Source organism: Mauremys mutica, chromosome 7 (genome assembly GCF_020497125.1).
Source record: "Mauremys mutica isolate MM-2020 ecotype Southern chromosome 7, ASM2049712v1, whole genome shotgun sequence".
Classification (NCBI taxonomy): domain Eukaryota; kingdom Metazoa; phylum Chordata; order Testudines; family Geoemydidae; genus Mauremys; species Mauremys mutica.
The window spans coordinates 44,381,990-44,406,058 of NC_059078.1; the positions used below are offsets into that span (position 1 = coordinate 44,381,990).

The 24,069-nt window shown below is 40.3% G+C and overlaps 2 protein-coding genes across 6 annotated transcripts; one reads left to right on the plus strand and one right to left on the minus strand.

The window, feature by feature from the left end:
• Positions 1-2,006: 2,006 nt before the first annotated feature.
• On the minus strand, positions 2,007-8,459 carry SPCS1 (signal peptidase complex subunit 1). 2 transcript variants are annotated; one of them, XM_045023639.1, is made up of 5 exons: positions 8,145-8,459; positions 7,926-8,114; positions 6,212-6,271; positions 2,722-2,808; positions 2,007-2,192 (listed from the first exon to the last, which is right to left on the minus strand). In XM_045023639.1, exons 1-5 carry the CDS (start codon positions 8,310-8,312, stop codon positions 2,070-2,072), a joined length of 627 nt encoding a protein of 208 aa, XP_044879574.1. In that variant the 5' UTR covers positions 8,313-8,459; the 3' UTR covers positions 2,007-2,069. The 2 variants fall into 2 exon arrangements, with proteins under 2 accessions (XP_044879574.1, XP_044879573.1); XM_045023638.1 differs by having other exon boundaries at positions 7,926-8,459.
• Positions 8,460-8,587: 128 nt separating this feature from the next.
• Positions 8,588-23,736, plus strand: GLT8D1 (glycosyltransferase 8 domain containing 1). 4 transcript variants are annotated; one of them, XM_045023634.1, is made up of 12 exons: positions 8,588-8,828; positions 9,779-9,888; positions 10,495-10,540; positions 13,150-13,209; positions 13,313-13,411; positions 14,634-14,850; positions 16,197-16,314; positions 17,626-17,710; positions 19,432-19,544; positions 20,174-20,340; positions 20,547-20,659; positions 22,882-23,736. In XM_045023634.1, exons 4-12 carry the CDS (start codon positions 13,194-13,196, stop codon positions 23,070-23,072), a joined length of 1,119 nt encoding a protein of 372 aa, XP_044879569.1. In that variant the 5' UTR covers positions 8,588-8,828; positions 9,779-9,888; positions 10,495-10,540; positions 13,150-13,193; the 3' UTR covers positions 23,073-23,736. The 4 variants fall into 4 exon arrangements, with proteins under 4 accessions (XP_044879569.1, XP_044879571.1, XP_044879570.1 ...); XM_045023636.1 differs by lacking the exon at positions 10,495-10,540; XM_045023635.1 differs by lacking the exon at positions 9,779-9,888.
• The last annotated feature ends 333 nt before the right edge of the window (positions 23,737-24,069 follow it).

A 24,069-nucleotide genomic window follows, 5' to 3' on the forward strand; every position in this document is an offset into this window, starting at 1 on the left:
TGTTGCTCCAATCCATTCCAGACCCGCCCTCCTTCCCCACTGTCGGAGTAGCCGGCAAGAAGGAACTGAGGAGCGGACGGGCCGGCTGGGGTATATATTTAGCGCCATGGCGGCGCCACTCCAGGGGGCGCCAGCCGGCCCGCCGGGGTTGCTAGGGAAAAAGTTCCGGAGAAGCCGTGCACGCGCGGCGCGCACACCTAACTGGAATGGATTGGAGCAACACATCTCGAAGAACAACAGTTACTACAGGTGAGTAACCGTTCTTTCTCGTAGGTAAAGTCTTCCTAAAGGCCTAGTTCACATGACGTCATTCTTGCCACATTACAGATACTAGATGTAGGCATATTTTATTTGTGTACATACATACACATCCAAATCACATTAAAAAGGACTGATTTTCCATAAAAGGGGAGAAGGCAGTTTACTCACAAGGACCAGAAAGACTTAATTCCCTTTACTTTCCCCAGCTTTACACAGGAATCAAAACTTGTCCCTGAATTCTATGTAATAATACAGGGAAACCCCGCTATAATGTGCCCCGCAATAACGCAAATTCAGCTATAATGCGATTGTAAGGTGGCTCCAGCCGCACCAGGCCCCCCCCCCCCCCCCCAAAAAAGCGGCTGGAGTGCCACAGAAGCGCAAAAAAGAAAAAAAACTGCCAGAGCGCTGCTTAAGCGCCTCCCCCCCCCAAAAAAGGGGGGGGGGCGCAGAGTGCAGAAGCGCAAAAGAGAAAAGAAAAAAAAAAACAACCAACCAAACAAAAAAACGGCCAGAGCGCCGCCAAAGCACAAAAAAGAGAGGCTAGGGCGCCCCCGAAGAAAAAAAACAAAAAATGGAATGTGCCTTCCCCACTGCCTCTTACCCTTTTGGTGAGAAGAGCCGTTCTCCTCCCCAGCTGCTCCTCGCTCTTCCTCTGCCCCTTGCACGTCTCCCCTGCTCTCCCCAAGTGTTTCCCTCTCTCGCTGCATGACTGAGAGTCCCCGCTGCTGGAGCTGCACCCTTTCAGTTACTGTTATGGGTAGTTCGCAAATGAAAGTAGTTTTCTGCCCAAGAGAAATCGACCGGCTTGAAACTGACTGGCTTGAAACGGTAAACCCCGCTATACCGTTACCCCGCATTTAGCGCGATCCAATTTTTTGGATCCCAATCATCGTGTTATAGCGGGGTTTCACTGTATGTATACTTAAATTTTCATCCTTAATATTCTTTAAAAATTTTGAGCAGCCATGAACTTGCAAATGTCTTCTTCCTGAGTGTCTGGCTGGAGAGTCTTGCCTGCATGCTCAGGGTTTAGCTGATCACCATATTTGGGGTCGGGAAGGAATTTTCCGCCAGGGTACATTGGCAGTGGCCCTGGAGGTTTTTCGCCTTCCTCCGCAGCATGGGGTCGCTTGCTGGAGGATTATCTGCTACTTGAAGTCTTAAAATCAGGATTTGGGGACTTCAACAGCTGAGTCAAGGGAGAGAATTATTTCAGGAGTGGGTGGGTCAGCTTTTGTGGCCTGCATCTTGCGGGAGGTCAGACTAGATGATCATAATGGTCCCTTCTGATCTTAAGTTCTATGATTCTATGAAATGCAACACACATAACTAAATCAGCTGGTTATTTTATACTCAATACCTTTGTTAAATGCACCACGGATACTTCAGCTGAAATGTTTTACTGATACCAGTATTTTAATTCAAGCTATTTCCTCGGTTTTCTTAACTAGACTGATTACTTTACAGGCAGTGTTACTTACAAGTGAAATACTAAACTGCAGAGCTTACAAGAACATAGAACTTGCCTAAGTGTACCCTGAAATTCATTTATAATTTAAACTAATTTAATGTTTACTTCCCATTTTGCTTTCATAGCACAGCCTAACAAAATTTTAGCTAGAGGCAATCTGCATGTTTTTCCTCAATCTCAAATATAGTGTTCCTTGAGTTGGATCCTGGTATACTAACAGTAGCAAGTAATCTCTAAAGTACTAAGAAAAGAAGGTGTCTCATACTGGGAATATCATTAGAAACCTTTAATGAAGCAAAATTCTCCAGTGTTACATCATGAGGGTTCATATTCTTCAACTTTTAGTATGCCTTTTCAGTTTTCTCTCTGCTGGCTTCTTATCTTCTGTTCCTGACTCTTGGACAGGTAGCCATTTCAGAGGATTGCGGCGGTACATAGGCCATGGAGGGAGTGTTAGCTTTAAAGGAAGAAAAAGTTTAATTATATAACTCACTAACCCCAACTTTGTCTAGCATGTAATTAGGACTGTTACTACTACACAACCTTCATTATGTGTACTTACAGTATCAGCTGAACAAAGGCTGATTATTATCAAAATATTACTTAAGATGAAGGTCTACCGGATTGAAGAGACCATCTGATTTAGTGACTTAGATCACCAATAGAAGTCTTCTATACTGGAGTCCCTGTTTACATCAGTCTCTTAGGACCAGAACTGGACTATAAGAAACAAGGTACATTGGCTACGCTAAGAGGAGGTACAGGACTAGAAGAACAGAGTTCAGAATGAAAGTGCATTAGTGCATAATGTAAAGTTTCTAGTGCATCTGTTTTGTATTATGCTCATCTAGTCAGTGCTAGTAGTCCTGTATTTAAGCACTGTTTCAGGTAAACAGCCTATGATGAACAGGCAACTTAGTTTTGGAAACTCCATTAGTATTTTTAGTAATCATGTAGTAATTTAGTAATAAATAATTTTGTCTTACCAGGCACGATAAAGCAAAACCAGCCATAACTATATAGACAGTCCAACCAAACTGTTCAGCGATGTAGCCATAGATAAAACCAATTACCTAGAAGAAGCAATACCAAATTTAATAAAATAACCTAATGAGCATTCCCAGACCAAAAATGATTTCAGTTAATTCTGAAAAATATCCCATAAAAAGGGAAAATCAATTACAAAACCACTAAATGTTAACGAGTTGGGAAAATTACAATTCCAACACAATCCTTAATCTTAGTCTGACACACACCCAATGAGTATCTCTAGTTTGAGATCAGTGTTGAGATAGTTGGACTAAGTTATTATATATGAATAGTCTGTGAATTAAAAGTAACTTCATGAATAGAACTGTAAAATTAGATGTTTGTTCAGTATGGTAAAGTCTGAAGTACAATTTTTATGTGGAGCTATTTTTCTAATGAATAGGCAATAAGCAGAACAGGATGTGAATAAATATTTTACTTAAATATAGAGGATAAGGAACTGCTTTTAGACTTAGTGTCTAATAGTTATGGAGAAAGGTGTACTTGGCTTCATGTGAGACTAGATAAATAAAATGTAGGGGAGGTACAACACCACTGTGTTTAATGAAAATGAATTGGTGCAGGTTTGAGCCTGCAGTTTATACTGGACACTAAACTGGCTTGTCTGATGTACTGGTTTTGCTTTGGATATTTAAGTTCTGTAGCTTTTACTAGAAGGGACGATATGGGTATATGGCCTCTGGGTAGAGCAGACAGGAAGTTGTTTTTGGAACCTCAACATGAATTCCTGATTCCATAACTGGAGTTCTCCAAGCTACTTACATATTTTCAATTGATATTTTGGCTATACCTTTACTTTAAGAATAATTTCTAAATAATATAGTATGTACTCAGAGGGCCTCAAAGTGCTTTAAAAACTTTAGGCTTAGCCACAACTCATGTGGGAGTTCAGAATTCTTCCCCTTTTACAGAAAGAAAAACTGGCAGGTTACACAGGAAGTCAGAGAATGTGGTGTGTTGTATGATCCCCAGAAATTCTATGCTGTAGGGGTTCTAACTAGGACTGTCGATTTAATCGCAATTAATTCATGCGATTAACTGAAAAAAATTGCAATTAAAAAAAATTGATCGCATTTAATCACAGTTTTAATTGCACTGTTAAACAATAGAATACCAATTGAAATGTATTAAATATTTTTGGATGCTTTTCTACATTTTCAAATATATTGATTTCAGTGTACAATGCTAACTATTTTTTATTACAAATATTTCCACTGTAAAATAATTTTCAATTCACCTCATACAATCTCTTTATTGTGAAAGTGCAACTTACAAATGTAGATTTTTTTGTTACGTAACTGCATTAAAAAATAAAAGAATGTAGAGCTTTAGAGTCTACAAGTCCACTCAGTCCTACTTCTCATTCAGCCAGTCACTAAGACAAACAAGTGTGTTTACATTTACAGGAGATAATGCTGCCGGCTTCTTATTTACTATGTCACCTGAAAGTGGTAGCCAGCATTGTAAGGTATTTACATGCCAGACATGCTAAACATTCGTATGCCTCTTCATGCTTTGGGTACCATTCCAGAGGACATGCTTCCATGCTGATGACACACATTAAAAAATAATGCGTTCAGTCACAAATTTAATTAACTCCTTGGGAGAGAACAGTTATCTCCTGCTCTGTTTTACCTGCACTCTACCATATATTTCATGTTATAGCAGTTTCGGATGATGACCTAGCACATGCTGTTTGTTTTAAGAATACTTTCACTGCAGTTTTGACAAAACACAAAGAAGGTACAAATTCTAAGGATAGCTACAGCACTTGACCCAAGGTTTAAGAATCTGAAGTGCCTTCCAAAACCTGAGAGGGACAAGGTGGAGCATGTTTCAGAAATCTTAAGAGCAACAGTCTGATGCGGCAACTACAGAACCCGAACCACAAAAAATGAAAATCAGCCTTCTTCTGGTGGCATCTGCCTCAGATGATTAAGTGAACATGCGTCGGGCTGCACTGCTTTGGATCGTTCTCGAGCAGAACCCCTTATTAACATGGATGCATGTCCCCTGGAATGGCAGTTGAAGCATGAAGGGACATATTAATCTAGCCCTTAAATATCTTGCAACACCAGCTACAACGGTGCCATGTGAACACCTGTTCTCACTTTCAGGGGACATTGTAAACAAGAAGCAGGCAGCATTATCTCTGATAAATGTAAACAAACATGTTTGTCTGAGTGCCTGACTGAACAAGAAGAAAGACTGAGTTGACTTGTAGACACTAAAGTTTTACATTTTTATCTTTGATGCAGTTTTTTGTAAATCTACATTTGTAAGTTCAACTTTCATGATAGAGATTGTATGAGGTGAACTGAATACTTTTTATAGCACAAATATTTGTAATAATAAAGAAAGTGAACATTGTACACTTTGTGTTGTAAATGAAATCAATACTGAAATTTAGAAAACATCCAAAATAGCTAAATGGTATTCTGTTGTTTCACATTGTGACTTAATCGTGGTTAATTTTTTAATTGCTTGACAGCCCTAGTTCTAACCAATGCAGGTTTATATAATATATAGCTTGTAACAGCTGTCAGGCCTGCAGCACAACACTCTCAGTGGTTATAAAGTTAACTAACAGATAGATGGGAGTCCTGTAGTGTATGAAGCTCACAGCTGTTAAATGCTTCTGGAAAAATCTGGAGTGTGAAAGAAGCCTTAATTCTGGCATCTCTTCATTTGAGTGCTTGACTTTGCATCCTTAATGTTCTCTTAATGTTTTTTTTTTGCATTATAGAATAGTGAAGGGATCATACTAAAACACCTCCAGTATCAGAATATTTAACTATTTAGACTTGTCAGTAGCATTTGCAAACACTCCTCCACTTCTATGAAAAGTGAGGCAAACAGGTTAAGTGACTTACCCAAGGCCCCATAGAACAGAGTCAGAGCTACAATTAGAACTTGAGAGTTCTTGGCTTCTTGCCCTATGCTTAGTCCACTAAACTATGCTGTCTCTTCAGGATTAAGGAATCTGACATTGAATTAAACTGGAATCCAAAATCCATAACCGATCCTCTAATACAGTGGCTCTGACTTTTACTGGTGACCCCTTTCACATAGCAAGTCTCTGAGTGCGACCCCCTTATAAATTAAAAACACTTTTGTATATATTTAACACCATTATAAATGATGGAGGCAAAGCAGGGTTTGGGGTGGAGGTTGACAGCTCGTGACCTCCTGAGGGGTCTCGACCCCCAGTTTGAGAACCCCTGCGCTAATATCACTGCAATCTAACTAATTGTATTTTGAACATCATAGACAAAGTGTAACTCTTCCCACCCTGCAAAGTCTCATTCAAAGAAAGTCTGGCTGATTTGCTTCAAGCTTTAAAAGTTTAAGAAGATTTCAGACCATAATCAGTTTATTTGTAAATGATGTCTAATACAGCTTTAACCATGGCTCCATTATACTTACTGCAGAAACAAGAATGATCCCTTGAAAAATCTGTTCTGCTAGTTTTTGACCCTTGTAGTCCTGTGGAGGGAAAAAAATAGTTAAAGGTTATAATTACCCAACCATCTACACCAACAAGTAAACAATTCTTGCAGCCTCTGTCACGATCAAGTAGCACAAAGACAGAGCTTGTGCATATACCCTGACTTTGTAGTGAGTGATGTGGAATACAAAACAAATGCTTAAGACTAGAATGTTTTCTTGTGTATTCTTTAAAGAAATCTTGGTTTTATGCTGTAAAAATCTTAATGCCCAGCCTAGTGTCTCCTACAGCTCCAATGATAACACAAAAAAAGCAGGAAACTGCATTCTGGGCTATCATTAGGAGTTTGGGCTTCTGTGCAGATGTCCCTAAGTCACATCACAGTTAATAAGGAGGAGGTTGCATTTAAAATTTCAGAAAATAAGTTTAATTTATTGTATTTTTATAGCCCTTTGCAAAGAATCACCTCGTGTTGATTCAATATTTCCCGTTTTATAAAACTGGGAAACAGGTTGTCTTGCTGAAGGTCTCATGCAACCTATGGCAGAGCCAGTACTAGAATGCCCAGCTCTCTGCTTAGAACAAAGGACCATGCTTCCGCATTCTGAATTAAATTTAACTTGCATAGGAAGCTTATGTTATAAGCAGCAGATAAGTGCATGCATATATTGGTGAAGAAGTGAACATAGCAAGACTGGTGTGTGTAATTTAATTGGTATGTTGGTATATTTTCCTCCTTGTGCGTTGTAACCCCACTTCACCAGAAGAAAACCAGTAATTGCACACTCTCAAATATGTCAACAATGTCAAATAGTGACTGATATGTGAAATTGAGCACATGTGTATTTGGAATCCAGTACCATATCCTGTCTTCTGCATTCCAGATACTCTCATCCTGGAGATAATAGTATTCTGTCTACATTAATATCCAGAATACTTGAAGGTACAAAATGTTGCTGTAAAAAGAAAAAAAAATCAATATTTCAAGCTATAGTTCCAACTCTTGGGTGGGAAGGAAAGATGGGGAGCATCACGAAAAAGACTATTAGAAAGTCAAATGCCACCGATTTCAAAAGAACACAATTGTCAACTGATGAAACATGCTTGCTTTAATGCTTGCATCGCAGCTAGGTATACCATAGCCACAAACATCTTGGACAGAAGTAGTCTGTTTGCATTGGTGTAGACTGATGTTGCAGCAGTTGTCACTATAGAACTTTTAAATGGTTTAATGAAGTACTATATCTCACCCCTTTCCAGATATTTTAGAATAGCTACTTTTTGTGGAGGAATGTTGTTGGCATTGCACTTGATGTCATTCACTTTAAGCTAAGATGATGAATACTACAAAAAAGTGAGCAGTTAAGACTTCAAGTCAGGAAATCCCCAGTAACTCAGCCACAAAAGTGTGGGCAGCATTCTTACTGTACACGGAAGCACTGACAACTTAATTACCATGTCGTAGCGAAGAATAGCTGATCTGTACTGTTTGTTGTTTACAGCACAGACCCCTTGCACAGTAACAGGCCAATAGAACAGTGTGGCGCTGGGTATGGAAACCGAGCTAGGCAGCACCAACCCCAGGAGACGGAGGCTGATGCGTCCAGCGCAAGGCAGCCGCCGGAACACAGGCCCGGTTGGTTTTATTACCCAGCCCGCGGTGCTCCCTGTGGCGCTGGGGACCCCCCTTACCATCTGGGTGGGGATGGAGCCGAATAGGTCCAACATGGTGCTAGCGACGGAAGTCGCCTCGCCGGCTGCCTCCCCGCTCTCGCTGCTCTCCTCGGAATTGGCCGCCCCGCCCTGAGAGGCGCAGGCCTCGGAGACGCGCTCAGCCTCCGAAGGGGAAACGTCAGGAGCGTCCTGAGAGCCAGAGCCGGCCCCGGCCCGTGAGGTGGAGGCCTCAGCGGCACCGGCCTTGGCGGAGGGAGGCGAGGTCTCGCGGGCGGCAACCTCCCTGCCGGACCGGCTAGCCCGCGTCCGCACTCTACCAGCGGCGGCGAAGGAGCGGGAGTGGGTCCCAGTCCGGCAGGCAGGCGCTGAGCTGGCCGGAAGCAGCGCAGCCTTGCTCCGCCCCATCTCCCGTGAGCCTCCGGCAGGGAGCTGTCCCTGCCAACTGCCTGAACAACTGCACCGGCCTCAGCGGGGCGACCCCGACCCCCCCGCCGTAGGACACCAAAGCCAACCCCAGCCACAAGCCGCTGCGGCCTACGCGACGCTCGGCTGCGTGTCCATGGCAACAGGTAACAGCGCTCCAGGACCTGGGGTGCGGGGTCCTCAGCGCAGAGGTGTGCCTAACGCACTGCCGGACTGAACGTGCGCCGGCTGGGCTGTTTCCCTTCGCTTCAAGCTCGCGTTTGAGGGTAGCTCTGTGATGTGCTAGGTCTAACGTGCCTTCCTAAATAATATTGGGGCGCACAGTTCCTGTTGTGTAATCAGGCGGCGCGGTAGATACCCGAGGCCCGGCCAACCGCTGACAGCCGCCTGCTGCTGCGGCTAGCGCTGTGTTGTGTTGAGCTGGCACTTGGCTCTGGGCTGCCTGGCGGCGGGGAGCGGGAGCGGGAGCGCGAGGAGCCCGGCTCCCTGGGTACGCAGGTAAGGCGTCTTCTCAGCACCGCGGCTGTCTCCCCCTCCCCCTCCCCCCCGCCCCCTAGGGCTGGGGCACCGATCCAGTGCTTGGGGCTCGGCGGTTCGGAGCCCCGGCACCCCTGGGCTTGCTGCACCAGGTATGAATGGAAAAAAATGGCTTGAGCCCAGGCGCCCTTTTCATTACAATTAAGCCCTGCACCAATCGCTGCGAGGGGCAAGGGGCGAGCAGTGCTGCTGGGCAGGCAGCAGAGAAAGCCCAGCCCTGGGCAAAGCAGTCCTGGCAGTGCCCGGGCCTTGGCACATGATCTGCCCCACAGTATGGTGCAGGTGACTGAAAACGTCGAGTGCCTTGTCTGAAATATCAATGTTACCCGCTTGAGGTCTGCAAGGCTGGGCACATAGCTGCGTTCCAGCCGGGCTGTTTCTGCCTTCGTGGGGATATTACCTATGAAGTTAAATTGTGTGGGACCTACCATGTTGATGCAAGAACGTTAAATTTGTTCACTGGGCAATGGTCCTTTAGAGCCTGTTAAAACAGTGATTCTCAAACTTTTGTACCGGTGATCCCTTTCACATAGCAAGCCTCTGTGTGTGACCCTCCGCCCCCTTATAAATTAAAAAAAACTTCTTTACATATTTAACACCATTATAAATGCTGGAGGCAAAGCGGAGTTTGGGGTGGAGGCTGATAGCTTGTGACCCCTCCCCATAATAACCTTGTGACCCCCTGAGGGGTCCTGATTCCCCAGTTTAAGAACCCCTGTGTTAAACTGTGCAGTTCTGCAGCAGATTAATCATTAGGAAATCTCTGCGCCATATATGTGTCACATCTGAAATTATTTTGGTGGTGAGGGTGGGTTCCTGAAGCGTCAACACTTTTTTTTAGTTCTTTTTGTAAAAGATGTAAGCATTTGACAAGGAGCTTTCTAATTTTTCCTTTTCCCTCCTAAAAACAGAAAAGGGGGTCTTCAGTTTCAGAGAGTGTGACAACTACTGATAATCAAGATATATATATAGGGACTGCAAATCTGATGTTCAATACAACTACTTCTGTACTACTCACAAGGTAGTTTAGCACAAATGAGATTCCACCAAAGGTTGTAGTTGTATCATTAAAAGTCTGAGGGTAAACTTGTTTATTTGTGATAAACTCTTGCTATTTGCTTAATATGTAAAGAGGAAAAAAAGATCACAATGCTTACCTTTTTTAGCATCTGCGTAGCCCTTGATTATACACTTATGTCTTATCCTGAAAACACCTAATGCATGTGCTTAACTTTATGCTTGTGAGCAGTTCCATTGACTTGAATGGGGCTACTTATATGTAAAGAAAAGAACATGCATCAGTATTTGTGAATTGGGGGGGATATGTCCTTGCTGAAAATATTTTCAGAAAAAGTAAATACACAGTAGTTTAATCAAAACCATTTCTGGTTCTATTAAAGGACATAGAAAAACATGTACATTTGTGTAATAATTATACACACAATGACTCTTTTTCTGTCTGTAATTATTGTAGGGCCCAATCCTTGTTTACATGAGAAGTCCACATGACCTCAATGAAATTATGTATTTGAGCACATGTTTATAAAATCAGGCCCATATATTGCATCTCTCTGTGTGGAGAGAGACTTTGAGCAATGAATAAACAATTTTTCTGTTTTTTGTATAGGAAGACAATAAACTGCATTTTATTACTGCTCTGGAAACTGTTCAGAGTGAGTTTACTTTTCTGACTTTGTATACTAATAAATGAGGCATGTCTTTATGTTTTCATCTAATACTGCTTTGTTTTTAATCACTTAAAAAGACTTCAATAAAGCATATTTCATAGTAGGACTGCTAAGCGATTAAAAAAATTAATCACGATTAATTGCATTGTTAAACAATAATAGAATACCATTTATTTAAATATTTTTGGATGTTTTCTACATTTTCAAATATATTGATTTCAATTACAACACAGAATACAAAGTGTACAGTGCTCAGTTTATATTTATTTGTATTACAAATATTTGCACTGTAAAAAAAACAAAAGAAATAGTATTTTTCAATTCACCTAATACAAATACTGTAGTGCAATCTTTTTATCATGAAAGTTGTACTTACAAATGTAGAATTTTGTACAAAAAATAACTGCATTAAAAAATAAAACAATGTAAAACTTTAGAGCCTACAAGTCAGTTCTATTTCTTGTTCAGCCAGTCATTCAAACAGACAAGTTTGTTTACATTTGCAGGAGATAATGCTGCCTGCTTCTTGTTCACCATGTCACCTGAAAGTGAGAACAGGTGTTTGCATGGCACTGTTGCAGCCGGCATCTCAAGATATTTACATGCCAGATGTGCTAAAGATTCATATGTCCCTTCATGCTTCATCCACCATTCCAGAGGACATGTGTAACACACACACCTTCTGAGGATGGTGTTCTGTCCATCTAGTGGCACTGAGACCACTTAGAGAGCAATTAATAAGTCTACTCTACAACTTTAGCTAGAGCCATTTGGCTTTTAGCTCATGCGATAGAGGTTCATGCACTAAGCTCCAGATGTCCCCGGTTCAACCCTGCCTACCAACAACCAGGATCTGTCGGTGTTATTCTTGCTGATGACAGGTTCTGCTCGATAATAACCCAAAGCAGTGCAGACTGATGCATGTTCATTTTAATAATCTGAGTCAGGTGCCACCAGCAGAAGGTTTATTTTCTTTTTTGGTGGTTCGGATTCTGTACTTTTTGCAGTGGAGTGTTGCTCTTTTAAGACTTCTGAAAGCATGCTCCACACCTCATCTCTTGTTACCCAAGGTTTTCAGAACCCCCAGCAGGGGCAACTTAACTATTTCACTCCAGGTGGTGTAAGGAATAAATCAACAGGAACATAGCAATTCTGTCTGATAAGATTCATGCAAGTAAGCATGCTCTTGTCTAACACTGAAGTTTATTAGATTTAAGCACACACAAACATAAGCAATAAGTTGAAAACATCCCAGATATTTACCTAACATCTGGAACAGTATTGAGTAATTAACAGCAGGTTCATAGTGGCCAGTTGCTCATCCACCTGGGAGAAAAGGTATCAGGAAAAACGTCTCTCAAGATGATTTCAGAGAACTGCTCCAAAGTACTGTATTAGCTAATCTTTTATAACTAACTTCTACAAAACACATAGGTCACAATGACCTCTACTATAGCATCACTTTTCTTACTTTCAATAAACTTTTAATATCAGAGGCGCCCAGACTCACGGTTTTCCAACCAACAAGGTTTTCAGTCTCAGTTGTTTACTTGTTTGTCCCCTCCCATTCTGATTAGCAGAAACTGCCAGCTAGATATGACATTGCTTCTGAAAGCCTGTCTCCAAATTAACCCTTAACTACATGTTGTTCTATGGTTGCAAATAACTGCATCACATTCTGGGGTATACACATCCCTCAAATCCAGGACAACACCCTCTCAAATTTTGGAAGGCACTTCAGATTCTTAAACCTTGGATCGAGTGCTTTAGAAATCTCACATTGGTACCTTCTTTGCATTTTGTCAAATCTGCAGCGAAAGTGTTCTTAAAATGAACAACGTGCTGAGTCATCATCTGAGACTACTATAACATGAAATATATGGTAGAATTCAGGTAAAATAGAGCTGGAGATATATAATCCTCCCCCAAGGAGTTCAGTCACAAATTTAATTAATGCATTCTTTTTTAAATGCGTGGTATCAGCATGGAAGCATGTCCTCTGGAATGGTGGCCGAAGCATGAAGGGGCATACGAATGTTTAGCATGTCTGGCATGTAAATACCTTGCAATGCCAGCTACAAAAGTCCCATGCAAATGCCTGTTCTCACTTTCTGGTGACATTGTAAATAAGAAGCGGGCAGCATTATCTCCTATAAATGTAAACAAACTTGTTTGTCTTGGTGATTGGCTGAACAAGAAGTAGGACTGAGTGAACGTATAGACTCTAAAGTTTTACATTGTTTTGTTTTTGAGTGCAGTCACATAACAAAAAAAATTTACATTTGTAAGTTGCACTTTCATGATAAAGAGATTGTCTGAGGTGAATTGAAAAATATTATTTATCTTTTACAGTGGAAATTTTTGTAATAAAAATAATAAAGTGAGCACTGTACACTTTGTATTCTGTGTTGTAATTGAAATAAATATATTTGAAAATGTAGAAAAACATCCAAAAATATTTAATACATTTCAATTGGTATTCTATTGTTTAACAATGCGATTAAAACTGTGATTAATAATGATTAATTTTTAAAATCGTGATTAATGCATGTGCAGGCAGTGGAATGTAACTGTTGTATGTTTTCCTCTTACAGGTTTGTAAAGAGGCTTCACTTATAAACAAAGACACAAGGGAAAAATGACATTCAGAAAAGGTACATATTTAAAACAAGCAGACAAATAAAGAATTTTCGTGCTGTTAGCTTTTCCTGACCTGTGAGATTATCCTAATTACCTTTCTCTTTTTCTTTGTTTCAGTGAACATTGCCATCCTTGTACTTGCTATTGTTATATTTTTATTAGTTCTGCATCACAACCTTCTAGGTCTCAGTGACTTTTTGAAACGAGATGTAGCAGGTACAGTTGCTTTTTTTTTTTATATATTATTGAGTTTTCTTTTCAGATCAGTAGCACAATGCATACCTAATCCAAAACAAACCTCTGCCATACTAAAATGGTTTCTGCAATATAATAACAATAGATCCCTTCTATAATGAAGTGTATTTTGAATGCATAGATTTCCTGTCTTTTTGTCTAAATTTTATGTCTGTACTCCATTAACGTTAGATTTTTACTAACTTCCTCAGAACTAGGAGAAAGTTGGTCCTGATGAGTGTGTCTGCTGTAGACTTCATTGTAATGGGGTCATGAGTATGCAAATACAGATGAAATCCAGCAGTTTGTGCTGCAGCTACATTTAGTGAAAAATGACAGCTTTGATGGTGCAGTAGTATTGCTATGTATCTCAAGTCAGACATTCATAGATTTTAAGGCCAGAAGGGGCCATTATGACCATCAAGTCTGACACTCTGCCTAACAAAGGGCATAGAATTTAATCCAGTGATTCCTGCATGGTGTCCAATAATTTTAAAAATATCCAGTTTTGATATAAAGACTCCAATTGATGGAGAATTTACCATATTCCTAGATCTGTTCAGTTGGCTAATTTAAAATACCAACATCCATTTTTGTATCTGCACATAGCAGGTATAAATAGTTGTGGGTTCAGTTTAGGTCATTTTAGATATCTAGGACTCCTGTGAGACACTCTGTCAGCTTGGGGAGTAGATGACACCATAGCAGCATTAATATGGTGTTTCCATCTCAGAGGAATTAGAGAGTTGGAAGAGAGGATGGTGCTGGGAAGGGTAGAAGCGAGAGAGACTATGCGCTGAGCTGAGAGTGCAGCTCATTGTATCTAAGACCCACTTTAGCTCTCTGTGTTACCAAACCCTTGAAATTAAAGAATGAAGGAAGGAATTTAATCTAAGCTCTGATGTTCCTGTGTACCCTGCCATGCTGGCTCATTGGGGAGTTGAAACTTATATGTCTGTATAATATTATTGTAATTTTCATGTGTTGTGATTAATATAGATGACAAGTTCAGGGCTTGGATTGTCTTTACTATTACAAGTTTGTACAAAACCTAGCTTTAAAAACTTGTAATAGTTCTGATCCCTGCTTGGGGTCTTTAAGAACAGTAGAAATAGAAATAACTGGAGGTGTTAAGAATTTTCAAACACTAATAATTTTTTATTTGTAGAACAAATATATATAATTCCATTCTCTTGTCCTGCAGATTCAAGTCCATTAGGACTCCAGCCTATAGATTTCATACCCGAGGCTCCTCAAAGGCTGACTGACGAAAGCAATGATCAGGAAATTCCTGTGGTCATTACAGCATCGAATGACAGGCTTGGAGGTGTAATTGCAGCCATGAACAGCATTTACCATAACACTAAATCCAACGTGGTGTTCCATATTGTCACTCTAAATGATACAGTGGACCATTTGAGGTAAACTGTGCTTTCCAGATTCAGCTCATTAATGCAATGTCAGACAGGATTAACTTTCAGAAGAGGAAAACACCATCTGGTCCAACAATCGAGACCTTTGAAAACTAATTATAATCCTACCTGTTTGCTTTTATTACCAGACCTTGTGATCATTTCTTTTTCAGGCAGCTGTAGGTGCCTCTTGAAACTGTATATTCTGTTTGCTACTGTCGCCCTCCCTGGTAACATTCCAGGTGTAAACTGCAGTCTGTGTGGAGTAGCTCTGCTTTGCTTGATTTCTGTGTTCCTGGTTTCCTAACTTTTAAAAAATGTACTACAACAAGTAAACACTGAGGACCTGTCAAAACCAGAGAGCCAAGAAAATCCAGAGTTTCCAAGGATTCAGGTTCTTCCCATGTTTGTCTTGTTCCCCACAATGACTAATATTCATTTTAGGGCCCAATTCTCTGAAGTCCTGAGTGCCCTTATCTCCCATTGATGTCTCAGAATGAGGCCCTTGATCCATTCTTTTACTTGTTTGACTTTCAGCTGCACACAAAAAAACTGCCACAAATGGTGGGATATTTAGTAAGAGATTTCAATTTACAGCATTAAAAAAAGAACTGTAAGAAATTTGCTTCCATAAATGTGGCAGAGGAATGATTTCCCACTCTGCTGTTGTGCATGCTTAAAGAAAACAGGTTAAACATGAGATAGAGGAATTTATTTTTTTTAATAGAAGACAGATTCCATCATAGAAAGATGAGCCCTAGCAGTGAAGTGTCCAAATTTTTAGGTTGGTATTTGACCCTTTTCTGCCTTCGCCTTCTCCAATTAACTGGAAGGTCAAAGTTAACACTGATTATCTTGTGTAATGCTTTTTGTAATGGGAGCGTGAGTTTCTGATGCTAAATACTATAATGACTTGAAAAGTAAATCTCAGAAAATTCCATTAACCAGCACCTAGGGCCACAATCCTGCAGTGAGCTCTATATAGGCAGACCTCTGTATCCATACAGCACTGTACTGAAATCAAACAGATTATATACTACATGCACATTTTATAGCTAGGGAAAACAATCAAGCATGCATCCGACGAAGTGGGTATTCACCCACAAAAGCTCATGCTCCAAAACGTCTGTTAGTCTATAAGGTGCCACAAGACTCTTTGCTGCTTTTACAGATCCAGACTAACACGGCTACCCCTCTGATACTTGAAACCAAGCTAGAGTAACCAGACCAACACTTATTTGTGTCATTATCATTTGGATGATCTCCTCTTTATTTCTGGTTTAATTTGATCTCATTTAACCATGCTTATTCTTTTTTGTAAATGTGCGACTCCTCTTCCTCTCTTCCCTGGGCAGAGCGTGGCTGAGTAAAACTGCTCTGAGAAAGGTGAAATACCGAATTTTGGATTTTGACCCTCGTATTTTGGAAGGGAAAGTGAAAGTTAAGTCCGAAGAGGCAGACTCCATAAAACCAGTGAGTATGATGCTGATTATTTGTTGTAAATATGAATCAGTGGTAACATATGTTGATAAATGATGTAGGCAGACGTATTAGTTATATCTGGACAGATCTGTAATTTATAGCTAGTATTTTATAGATTTATGCTCTGTGTGTTTGTTTTTAAACCTATATTTTCATAGATGTAAAAGTTTGCTTTTTGTCCAAACTTAATTGTATATTCAGTTTAGAAATAATGAGGCAGGTACAACCTACCCCATAGAGATTAACGCTAGGTAGTGACTGTGGTAATTAAATATATGGCACTCTTCTGATTCTGTACTAAACCAATATACCAGCAGGGGATGCTCTGCAGTTGGACATGCTATCCCTTCAGATAATTTGTGGTTATTAAATATCCCAGAGCTCTTTTCACAAGAATAGAAGTATTAACTCCAAAGTCTTGTTCATTTTCCAATTTGGATAACTACATTCTGGTTCCCTAAAATTGACCTACATTTTCATTTGGATTAGGAGTCATTGCTTTCCTATCCTAAACTATTGCAAAATGCTGGTGTGCTCTGCAACTATGGGAACCCAAAGATTGCTACATTTCATTAGTGAGAAATATAATTCCTTGGTATAATGGGATCTTTCATGATAACAAGTATTATATAAATGTCCATTGATTACATTATTAACCCTTTGCATCTAGTCATGATTAATATGAGTCAGTCGTTCAATCATAGCTGATTATTCCAAAAAATACGATACGCCAACTTAATTTTTCCTATTATAAGCAAAATATTTTTAAACAGCTCACGTAGGCCCCAGTTCTGAAATCTGATCTGCTAGCACTGATACCTGCATTTGTGTGGAGTTCCACTGAGTTAGTGTAGTTCTGTGCAAATGCTCAGGCTAGTTAGCTGCATTGTAGAAGCAGGGCCATATGCAACACTTTATATTTCCAAAGTGCCATATGAACATTTAGGCTGTGATATTCAAAAGAGCCTAATGCCCAGATCCACAGTGGTACTTAGGCTTCTAAATTAATGGAAGTTAGAAGCCTTCCTACCTCTGAAGATCTGGGTCGAAGTGACTTAGTTCCACCGACTTTCAATGGAGCTTGTGCTCCTAAGTCATTTAGGTATTTTTGAAAATTCTGCCCTTAACTGCTTTTTTTTTTTAAAAAAAGCAAAAAACTCCCATCCTTGATGGTTATTTTTCTTTTGTTGCATATGTTGTCGTGGGTACTGGCATTTCCAGAAAATTAGTGCCTGGGATATCAGTTAGAGTTCCCCATTACGCTGTCACTATCTCATTTCTCTTGCTTGCTTGTGTTCACAGTTAACCTTTGCAAGATTCTACTTACCTATGTTCGTTCCTCATGCAGAGAAGGCCATATACATGGATGATGATGTAATAGTGCAAGGTACTGAACATTTTCTTCCTAAGTGAATAGGAATTGCCTTGGTGGAATGGATATAGTTCACTGTCCTGTCTCAGATGTTAGCCAAATGCATCTGCCCCATGTAAAGGTACAATAACCCTGTAAATGCACCTAATCTGTGTAAGTCTATACATTCAGAAGAAACTTTTTCCTATCCCTACTTGGTCAGTTTTTGCCCTGGTGAAGCATAAAGATTGCTGGCTCTCATATTTGTACCTTGTCTAGTTTAACCAAGTTGTTGAGATAGTGTTGATGTTACTGTAATTTTAGCATCTAAAATATATTTTATGTATGCAAAATAAAACTCCTAACACCCTTTTTTGACAATGTTAATGTTAATTTTTACTTACTGTCTCCCACAAAAGGAGTATTTTATTATAAAAATTTAAGTTCTTTCAACTTTAGCAGTAAAACTACTGTAGAATTCTCAGTTCCCTAGTGAATCTTGCAGTGTTCTAGGGAGAAAATTCTTTACCTAACAAGACCGCAGCAACAAACAAGGGACTTTTTTTTTTTTTTCAGATTCTGTTTTTCATTTCACCCCCTTTTATATCAGGGGCAGGCAAACATTTTGGTGTGAGGGCTGCATTGGGTTTCAAAAATTGTATGGAGGGCCGGTTAGCAGAGGCTGTGCCTCCCCAAACAGCCAGGCGTGCCCGGCCCCAGCCCTCCTGCTTCTTGCCCCCTGATGGCCCTCCCAGGATTCCTGGCACATCCAACCCCCCTGTTCCCTGTCATCCTTCGCCACCCCATCCAACCCCTCCTCTCATTCCTGACTGCCTCCCTCGGGACCCCTGCCCCATCCAACCACCCTTTCTCCCTGACCATCCCCAGAACCCCTGCCCCTGACTGCCCCCTGCCGCCCCATCCAACCCCCCCCCCTTCCTGACCGCCCCCTGGAGACTTCTGCTCCCATTCAACCCCCCTGTTCCCCACCCTCTGATTGCCCGACCACCACCCAGAACTCCCCTGCCCTCTATCCTACCTCCCTGCCCCCTTATCGCGCTGCCTGGAGCACTGGTGGCTGGCGGCATGAGCACCAGGACAGGCAGCCGCACTGCCTGGCTGGAGCCAGCCGCGCAGCAGAGCACTGGGTCAGGCCGTGGCTCTGCAGCTGCGCTGCCCCAGGAGCTCAAAGCCCTGCCGCCCAGAGCATTGCACTGGCAGCGGAGCAAGCTGAGGCTGCTGGGGAAGGGGAGCAACAGGGGAGGGCACAGGGCCTAGCTTCCCGGGCCAGGAGCTCAGGGGCTGGGCAGGAGGGTCCCACGGGCCGAATGTGGCCCGCCGACTGTAGTTTGCTCACCTCTGCTTTATATTGTGTATGATTTCTAATGTAAAATCCATTTTTCAAACAAAAGACCTTGGTTTTGATGTCAGCTCCTGTTGTATTCAGTGGGAGTTGGATTAGGCCCCTAGTGATCAGCAGGGTGATTTGGCCAGAGTGGAATTTGAGATGCAGGAGTTAGAGGTCTACTTCCACATAATGTAAGCTTGTGTATAACTGGCATGTACTGTATTTAAAGGAATATATTTTTAAACATTTAATTGTCCTGGCCCTATTCCTTGTTTAAAAAGATGTAGCTCTGTTTTGAGTTGGGTAAGATTGTGTTAGTATCAACACTGGAACAGTGTGTACAAAAAGCATATGAACTAAAGCTTAAGCAATATTTGTTTTGATTCTCTACTTGGTTTGAATTTTTCAGATGATATCCTTGAACTTCACAACACACCACTGAAACCTGGCCATGCAGCTGCATTTGCAGATGACTGTGACTCAACCTCTAATAAATTTGCCATCCGTGGAGCAGGGAATCAGGTCTGAACAGTTCAGATAAAATAATATCAATATTTCAGACTCTCATTTTCAGAATTGGCCTCTGAGTTTGTTCCTACTTACTTGCTGATAAATTTCATGGCACTTGGATGTCAAGTATCTGACTGTACCCACAAATTAGTTACTCAGATATTTGTGGGCACAATTGAAAGCCAAGTTGAGATCACATTCAAAAGTAGAGACATAAGCAGAGCTCTTTGAATTTACAACTGTGCTGTACAATGGGAGTAAGACGGTGCTGTGAAGAACGTGCAGTCTAGAACTTAACATTCTATAGATACGATTTAGTTTGTGTGTGCATATAATATGCTCGCACTAGTGGTGAGATTGGTGACATCTTAGATTTTAGGTATTAAGGTGAGTGAGCATTCCTGAAAGCATAAGAAAACTTTTATAGTGAAAGCTTTACACGTTGTCGTGCCTCTTAAACCACGTGCTCTATCCTGTACTAAAGGAAGGCAAAATTATTTTATCCACACAACAATCCTCTGCTCTACAAGGGGCACTGAATTTTTTTTTAACTGTGAGGGAGCCCAGGGGAGGGAGAATTCTGAATGACATTTTATTTGGGAGCAGTTAAAACTAAAATTCACTTTTTGTTCTGTTTTCAGTACAATTATATTGGATTTTTAGACTATAAGAAACAAACAATCCGGAAGCTCGCCATGAAAGCCAGCACCTGCTCTTTCAATCCAGGGATCATTGTTGCTAATCTAACAGAATGGAAACTACAGAACATCACTAAGCAATTGGAGAAATGGATGACACTTAATGTAGTGTAAGTATACAGAAATCGGGATAGACAAGTCAGGGGTGGGGGTTACTGTGATGAAGATTCACTGTGGAATGAAGGATAGTGGGGGTCTACATAAGTAGCTAGCCAGACAGAATGCAGCATGTTCCTCTGTGAAGTAGTTATATGAAAATTAACCATTCTAGAGCTGTATCTGCACCCTTAGCTAATAACTTCATCTCCCCCTCTAGAGAGGACTTATACAGCAGAACTCTGGCAGGTAACATTGCCACACCACCACTGCTAATTGTATTTTACAAGCAACATTCTAATATTGATCCCCTGTGGAACGTCCGACATCTTGGTATGTATGAAATGAAATCCTGACACATTATTCCCTCCTACTATGCTTATTACCTCCCCACATGCATTCTGTCAGGTCTATAGCTGAATGCTGTGTTGTCGCACCAAATTGACACCCTCCCCAGGGATGCATCTTTTTCTGCTTTACACTGTTCTCCCCACTTTCAGAGCTCCTGCACCAGGCTGCAGCCTCATTTCAGAACCAAATGATTGCTGCTTTTTAAGCTACCAGGGGGCTTAAACAAGCTGAACTTACTTTCAAGTTTTCTACATTATTAAACACATTTAGTATATTTGGAAGAACAGATCTGCCATTTCAACTCAAATGCCTGTGGAGCATACTTTGGTTTTTATTAGGGCTGTCGATTAATCATAGTTAACTCACGCGATTAACTAAAAAAAAATTAATCGTGATTAATTGCAATTTTAATCACACTGTTAAACAGTAGAATGCCAATTGAAATTTATTACATATTTTGGATGTTTTTCTACATGTTTTTATATATATATATATATATATATATAGTATTCTGTGTTGTAATTGAAATCAAAGTATTTTTTATTATAAATATTTACACTGTAAAAATGATAAGATAGTATTTTTCAATTCACCTAATACATGTACTGTAGTGCAATCGTTGTCAGGAAAGCGCAACTCACAAATGTAGATTTTTTTTGTTACATAACTGCACTCAAAAACAAAACAATGTAAAACTTCAGTGCCTACAAGTCCACTCAGTCCTACTTCTTGTTCAGCCAATCGCTAAGAGAAACAAGTTTGTTTACATTTACAGGAGATAATGCACCCATCTTCTTATTTACAATGTCATCAGAAAGTGAGAACAGGCATTTGCATGGTAGCTGGCATTGCAAGGTATTTATGTGCCAGATATGCTAAACATTCGTATGCCCCTTCATGCTTCGGCCACAATTCCAGAGGACAGGCTTCCATGCTGATGACACTCGTTAACCAAAAAAAATGTTAATTAAATTTGTAACCGAACTCCTTCGAGGAGAATTGTATGTCTCGTGCTCTGTTTTACCTGCATTCTGCCATATATTTCATGTTATAGCACTCTCGGATGATAACCCAGCACATGTTCATTTTAAGAACACTTTCACTGCAGATTTAACAAAATGCAAAGAAGGTGCCAATGTGCGATTTCTAAAGATAGCTACAGCACTTGATCCAAGGTTTAAGAATCTGACGTGCTTTCCAAAATCTGAGAGGGACGAGGTGTGGCGCATGCTTTTAGAAGTCTTAAAAGAGCAACAGTCTGATGTGGAAACTACAGAACCCGAATCACCAAAGAAAGAAAATCAACTTTCTGCTGGTGGCCTCTGACTCAGATAATGAAAACGAACATGTTGATCCGCATTCCTTTGGATTGTTATTAAGCAGAACCCATCTCCAGCATGGACGCATGTCCCCTGGAATGGTGGTCGAAGCATGAAAGGACGTATGAATCTTTAGTGGATCTGGCACGTAAATATCTTTCAGGTGATGCAAACAAGAAGTGGGCAGCATTATCTCCTGCAAATATAAACAAACATGTTTGTCTGAGCGATTGGCTGAACAAGAAGTAGGACTGAGTGGACTTGTAGGCTCTAAAATTTTACATTGTTTTATTTTTGAATGCAGTGTTTTTGGTACATAATTCTACATTTGTAAGTTAAACTTTCATGATAAAGAGATTGCACTACAGTACTTATACAGTATTAGGTGAATTGAAAAATACCTTTTTTTTTACAGTGCAAATACTTGTGATAAAAAATATAAAATGAGCACTGTACCATTTTGTATTCTATTATAATTGAAATCAATATATTCAAAAATGTAGAAAACATCCAACAATATTTAAATAAATGGTATTCTATTAACACAATTAATTTTTTTAAGGGCTTGACAGCCTTCGTTTTTATTACAAGTAGTGCAGCCCTAAGAATGCTCTGAAGTGCACTGGAAGGCCACAACGGCTCCAGAATAGGAGCAATGGCACAAAGAAGTGCTTAGCTGTACCTGAGAATCTGGACCCAAGAGTCTTAATTTGTAATGACTGACTCACTTGCCAATCCCGTCCCCCATACCCCAAACTAAGGCCATCCCTTGTTACATCTGCATTTCATAACTGTAAAGTTAAAATCTTGCATGCTAAAATGATTTTACTGCCTTTATTTCATGCTCTAATGTGCAGTTGCAAATTGCTTCTCTTTCAATACAAGGCTCTAGCACTGGAAAAAGGTATTCTCCTCAGTTTGTGAAAGCTGCCAAGTTGCTCCATTGGAATGGGCATTTCAAACCCTGGGGAAGAACAGCTTCTTATGCTGATGTCTGGGAGAAGTGGTACATTCCGGATCCTACTGGCAAGTTCAGCTTGATCCGCAGACACTCTGAGATCTACGAGTCCAAGTGAAATGGATTTTATAAACTATTGTCATTTTCTCAGGAAACTCTTGGAGACAGCAATGTTTCTTTCAGCTGATTTGTATTACAGAGCAGTCTTTGCTTCTCTGGAGCACAGGGGAAAGTACATTTTCAGGTGAAATGATCAACTGTACCAAACTGCATCCCTGAAGAAGATATGATTCAAATATGATTGGGGAAACAGTCCAGCCGCACTATGAAGAGCAGAGAAACACCTACATTAACTAGCCTTTTTGCTAGGTCATTCCTTTTAATTACATTCTTCCAGTCCAGTGCTAGTCTTCTGTTTGATATTTTGCAAGCTACAGAAATAGATGTCTCTTGTTTGTAAGAACAGTTTATCTGGGTGACAGCCACACGCAAATCTTGCACACCAATTTATTATAATCAAAAGCTGCTACTGGTTTCTTGGTATCTTATCTCATTCTCTGATATATGGAGCTTTATAAAAGGCACTTTCTCTTGCATGAAACTTACTCACCATTTATATTTAACCCTTTCTTGAACTGTCTCAGTGTGTGTATGATCTTAATCTATATTTTTCAAAGGCAACTTCAAGTGTTATTTCACTGAGAATTTTTTTAATGTGATTGCCACTCAACACAAACTGTTTTTAAAGGTGTGAAATAAACTAAACTTTGTTGAACAATTAACCTTAAATCGTTTTATTTTTTAAGTAATTTGAGCATCAGATGAATATAAAACTCATTCTGGTCTTGAAAATGGTACTTTGTCTAGTAGTGGAAACTTGTCTGTTTCAGTAGATTTTGCATCTAATTAAGAAATGTAATTTTTTAAAGAAATGAATTTCCTTGGCAGTTCAATTAATTGTAAAAAGAAAGTATGCAAAATGTCTTGAGTATTAAGTTTTCAAATTAGAAACATGTCAATTTCTAGAGCCTGAAACAAGTAATATCAAGCGATTAACTATTGCCCCTGCCATTTGGAAGGAGTATCAAATTACAGTGAGAACTGGCAAAGTTGAG